We start from the raw sequence: 5,715 nt of genomic DNA, 5'->3' as shown, positions 1-5,715 counted from the left end.
GGAACGTTTTCATATTAATATGTTATTTATTTTGACGTTAATTAATACTTACAGTTGCCATACTGCATAGCTAATATTACTTTGTTAGCTGTACTGCTGGAACTGCGACTACAAGCCGCCAGTAAAGATTATTTCTATTGACTCATTGTATACATTTCTGAATTAGAAAAACGTAAATAATAGTAAGGACCTACTTGGCGGTTACGGCAATAATAAATTATAAGATTTTAAATTAACATGGTTATTTTTATAACTAAAATATAATACGAATGTCTTGTTTGTAGATAATGTCGAAATATCGAGCTCCACCAAATAAAAATAAAAAACATGGTAAATATCCCGTTTTAAATACTGTTAGTAATAATAAATTAAATTAAAAGTAAATCGTGATTTCGACTAAATTTATTCGCATTTATCAGGTACAGTGGAAATATTGGTTTTATTTTAGTACCAGAAGATCTTAAATTTCAGACTTTTTCTGGTGATTCTTTGTCTCAATTAGACTATTGAGGCCTTGTCTCCGAGTTATACAAATACAGACATAATATGTTGATATATTGCGCTAATTTTGCTTCTTTTTATAACTAGCTGATACTTTGTTTCCATTTGAACAACAAATATATCTGAATATATATTTTATCGCGATTATTATAATCAGCAGAATAATTGCCAGGTCCAGGTAGACCTTTTGATACCAGGGCGTCATTAATGCTGGAGTACGCAAATGCCGTGCGCCTCCCGTTTTTATAACGTGTTCCACCCAATGAACCAATTCTTGACCTGGGGAAACAGTTCTGTGATGATATATGAAGGATAACTCCTTAATTTTGGTCATGTATCTGAAAAATAAAAAAGGCCCTTAATTATCAGTTTACAGAAACTTTGCAGAAATGCCCATGGACACAAATCTTTTTGCTGTATTAATTGTCATACTAACCTTGATTCATGAATCATTTCTTGAATAGCTACTCTTAAATCTTTGGCCATCGTATATGATAAGTCTACTTTCTTAGCAAAACCTTTTTTCACACCTCTAGCAACATTTACAAACTGATCAGCAAAAACTGGTATACCGATAATAGGGACTCCAAAATGTATTGACTCAGTAGTAGACAACAGACCACCGTGCGTGATGAATAGGAGACATTTTTTGTGAGCTAGAAAAGTAACATTGAATATAAAAACACTAAATGATTTAAAAGCGTTATAAAATTTCGTGTTTTATGTAAGTGGTCACCACCGCCCATACACATTGGCGCGGTAAGCCGATCGAATCAAATAGGAACAACTGCTTTTTGGCGGTAGAATATATCAGACGGAGTAGCACAAGGCCCTAAATAGCCACATGATGTTTTCATTATCTAAATATAAGTGCAATTTTGATTTTGAGTTAAAAATTACAACGCAAACGTACATATAATTTATATATATTACTATAAAGGCTCGAACTAAGGTAAATCCTAAGATTTACCAAGTGAATGATGGTAAAAGTTCGAATCCCAAAGTTTTATGGACATTTACCATTCATAATCGGTAAATCTTAGGTTTTACTGGAAAATCAGATTAATAAATTAATAAGGTTTACCGTAGTTCGAGCTGTTCCAGTAACATATATACTAAAAAAGTTTTTAAAAAATAATTATAACGTATACCTAAAATGCTTTGTTGGGGGGCCCATTTTAGAATATGAACATTGTTTGGTAGGTTGGGTAAATCTTCTTCGAATTTCCACAAAACAGTTTGTTTTAATTCAGCGAACATATTTAGTAATTCCTGCTTCACTTCGGTGGGAAAATGTTGGCTTCTCAAATTAGATCCCATACTAAAGTAGATGATTCCATGCTTTGCATTATCCATGATGTTTTGTAAATCCTGATGGAATAATAATTATAAGACACTAGTTTTTAGTAGTTATGCGTTTTAGGGGTTGGTTGTCAGGTATTATTCAACCAATGTATTTTTATATATATCTATGTGATATTCTGATGTATAAGCTATATTGTTGTCAAGTTTCACTAAAATACATCCAGTTATATTTGCGTGACACACATTCATACATAAAAACTTTCCTCTTTATAATATTAGTAAGGATTTTGAAAACTTAATAAAAAAAAAAATGAAATAAACATAGATAATTCTGACTTACCTATGATTATAAAAAAAAATTGAGCTTGATTTTTGTTATTCATTCATCAGTTATTTTTTTAAGAAGAATTAACATTAAACATTCATTATTTAAAAAGTACCTTTGGCAATGGCTTGACGACAGGATCGATATGGTAACCTCCGATCGGAATAAAGTTTGGTGGTAATCGTGTTGCAACACCCATTGAGACGTGAGAATTGCTCAAAACTAACGAAACATTATACTTCAACTCTTCGATGGGTTGTACGGGATAACCTCTATTGCGAATATGTGGTACGAAATGATTTTCGTAAATTTCCTGTTCAACGCCAGATGTATAGCTGTAAAAACAAATTAAAATTTAATTTATAAAGTATAAATGAACTACGATTTTATATTATATTATAAATTTTACTTACAAAATTTGAATAAGTTTACCAAAAATTTGAAGACCTAGCTCCAAAAGTCGTTGTGAAAAGGTTAGCGGTGGAACGTTGCTAGATAAGCTGTCAACGTTATATGAAGGATTAGGAATTTCATCTACTAATTGTAAGACCATCCAATGAGGCTCAATTGTTGAAAGCCAAATTAATGGACAGTTAAATACACCTGAAAATCTGGAATACAAAATAATCTACATACGCAAAACATATATTTACAACTAGCTGCCTGTCTCGACTTCGCGCAGAAAAAATAATACAAAATGTGTAACTTTGTATTATGTTCCCATAATAATATAAGTTGAAATTTCCAAAAATCTTTCTTTATGAGAGTCTGTCGGACCTATAGCTTCGGAGATCTCGTGATGAGTCTCGGAGATCTCGTACTGACTCATCACGAGATCTCCGAAGTTGAAACTTTCTGCACGAAGTCGAGACAGGCAGCTAGTTATAAATATATGTTTTGCTTAAAACTTTTATTTAATATTTCTGCAAATACTATCCAAGATAGATAGTATATTTCCATTTCTCACCCAGCATAGACTTCATTAAACATCCACTCAGCAATAATGACGTCAAATTGTTTGGTTTTATCTGATAGAAGTGTTTTTACGCCGTCATTATTTATCGTGTTTCTACTCATATTCATTAAGGCAGGCATCATATTAAATAAATCATTGCTTTGCGTCTTATCCATTATTGATTTTAAATTCATCATTCCAGCTAAAAAAGTAACAAGGGCTTTTGGTTTAATTTAATAAGTAATAAGCAAGCTTCTATATTGAATAAAGACTGACTCTATAAGTGCAGTACAGAATCTTGCTTCGCTATTAGATAGAAAATTATCTATTTTTATTCGATTTGAAACAGATAAGTTTAAATAAAAGAAATATACATGTTGTTAACAAACAACATGTATATTTCTTTTCATAGACATGCGTACGCTTTTTTTTCAGCTTGACCAGATTCGTTTGATTGTTCTGTCTTCGAGAACTATTCTAAGGTGTGGTGGTGGTAAGGTATCGGTCACGTGAGAAGAATTAAGATTATTTCAATTGCGTTTTATTGCAAGAGATTTCGGCAATTTTATCGATATCGGTGCAGTGATTTCTTAGTCAATACTTGCATTAACGCCTACTTATTTACTGATAGATTTAATTCACATTATTATTTGACGCAGAGTCTTAATCCTCATCATTGTGATCATGAATTACTTACTTGGCAATTTTACACTGTCACTTACGTCTATAACAGACACTCCTTTTATAGGTTTTTCGGGAATGATGCTTGCTATATATGTTACCTTAAATAAATATGAAATTAAAAAGTTAAAATGCTCAATATTAAAATATCTAAACTCGTCACATTTATAAGCTTCTAGTCAGTTCGGTTAGATAGGTCAAATATATTCAACGTCTATATTAAAGGTAAAATATCCAAAGAAAGATTTTTGTTATTTTAACCAGGAACTATGCGAAGAACAACTCACTAGAATGCTGCGGTCCGATGATTGGTAAAGGAACGCATAGAGTCCCAAAATACGAAGATTAATTTTAATTTAATATAGAAGCAATATAAAAAAATGAGACATTTTTCCATAATTACCTCATGGCCAGCTCGAGATAAGTGATTCAGTACTCCTTCCCCTAAAATCGAATGACTCTTTGATGGTAATGGACTTATAAACAGGACTTTGTATGCGTTCGATAAATATAGAGATGATAGAAATGACACCAAGACTAACGCCCATTTCGACATTTTCTGTAAAAAAAAAAAAAACAGGATGTAATTGTTCCACTGCTGGGCGAGAAATCGTGTCTTTTTCAGGAAATCTTGGAGTTACACGAAACCATTCCAATGTAGATTTGTTGATGCAAATGTGGCAAAATATCCTCTAAATTATGCAAGTCCCTTCACGATGTATAGTTTCACCGCCGAGCACGAGATGAATGGTAGGCACGAATCAAGCACATGAAAACCCAGTAGTAGCGCGGATAGAAGTGCAATCTTTGGTTAAGATTTACGTAATTGAGCCACTGGACCGTATTATTAAGCCTAAGAAAATATTTTTACAAGACTAAGTTTGAGATATTCTAGTCTAGAAATTTCTTTTGAAATTCAATATTTATTATAAAAAAATCTAAAGTTTGTTTTTAGGCTCAATAGGCCATTGTAATTAGAGATACAAGATACACAACATATATACGATAACCAGCAGGTACTGCCTACAACCCAATGCTATGCAAATATTTACAGGTAAACTCAGTTAGTACTATGTGAACTATGTGAACTCACTTCGTATCTCGAGTAGTATTGAAAACCGACTGACCATGATTTGTTTGGCATTCAAGTGTTTAGTTATGATAAGTCATATCGCTTATCATCCCATCCTGAGATTTCACCATCGCGTAATTGCGTGCGTACGTAGTTTGGTGAGTATCGTGTTTCTTGGTCACCTGATATTATTTTTCTCACAATTAGCGATGTTAAGAGATTTGTTCTTATACGTTACTAGCTGAACCTGCGGATTTATTCGTGCGAAATGTTACCTGTAGCGTTAACCGTCGGCCCCCATTTTATCCCCTCGAGGGGTGAATTTAAAAAAGTGGCCATACCATACCAAATTTCATCGAAATCGGTTCACCGGTTTCAGCGTGAAGAGAAAATAGAGTTATTTTCTCATTTATAATATTTGTATAGATTTGTTATCTTAATATATGACATCAACCTCTAGAAATAAAAATACATACGATAAGTTTTGATTGTGCATTTTTGTTGCATAATATTAATTTAGATAATATCGATAAACATAAATACATCAGAACACTGATTTGTCATATAATTTTTTATTACAATAATTAATAATAATGTTTTTAATACATGTAATAAATTTATATTAAACAATATACTATCTAATCGAAATCTGTATTATTTTATCAAATTTACCTATTAAATTTATCTATTTAAAGTGTCTGCGCGATGGATTTGTAAGATAACGTGATACCTACAGGTATTTGAGACTATATCTTTAACCTGGCTGCCTGTTTAATTCTATGTAATAAATAACGGCTTTATTTGTAAATGTTTTTACAGATAAATATAAACATAACATAAATACATAATCAGCCTGTAAATTTCCCACTGCTGGGC

General features: G+C 32.0%; 1 protein-coding gene across 1 annotated transcript; it reads right to left on the bottom strand.

The window, feature by feature from the left end:
- Positions 1–386: 386 nt before the first annotated feature.
- Positions 387–4,873, bottom strand: LOC113403783 (UDP-glucosyltransferase 2-like). The gene is made up of 9 exons (XM_064217970.1): positions 4,861–4,873; positions 4,171–4,326; positions 3,784–3,868; positions 3,099–3,288; positions 2,545–2,742; positions 2,247–2,466; positions 1,653–1,872; positions 938–1,157; positions 387–839 (listed from the first exon to the last, which is right to left on the bottom strand). Exons 2-9 carry the CDS (start codon positions 4,321–4,323, stop codon positions 563–565), a joined length of 1,563 nt encoding a protein of 520 aa, XP_064074040.1. The 5' UTR covers positions 4,324–4,326; positions 4,861–4,873; the 3' UTR covers positions 387–562.
- Positions 4,874–5,715: the final 842 nt, after the last annotated feature.

The sequence above is a fragment of the Vanessa tameamea genome, chromosome 20 (assembly GCF_037043105.1).
Source record: "Vanessa tameamea isolate UH-Manoa-2023 chromosome 20, ilVanTame1 primary haplotype, whole genome shotgun sequence".
In the NCBI taxonomy this organism is placed as follows: Eukaryota; Metazoa; Arthropoda; class Insecta; order Lepidoptera; family Nymphalidae; genus Vanessa; species Vanessa tameamea.
Note: the sequence above shows the minus strand (reverse complement) of the source record. Positions and strands in the feature narration are given on the sequence as shown.

What these genes read in the sequence shown, in the direction of transcription:
- LOC113403783 (XM_064217970.1), bottom strand. Translation starts at nt 4,323, where the DNA reads ATGTCGAAATGGGCGTTAGTCTTGGTGTCATTTCTATCATCTCTATAT. An exon ending in TGACAGTGTAAAATTGCCAA is followed by an intron (nt 3,289 to 3,783) that starts GTAAGTAATTCA and finishes TTACTTTTTTAG; the next exon opens with CTGGAATGATGAATTTAAAA. An exon ending in GGTAAACTTATTCAAATTTT is followed by an intron (nt 2,467 to 2,544) that starts GTAAGTAAAATT and finishes TTGTTTTTACAG; the next exon opens with CTATACATCTGGCGTTGAAC.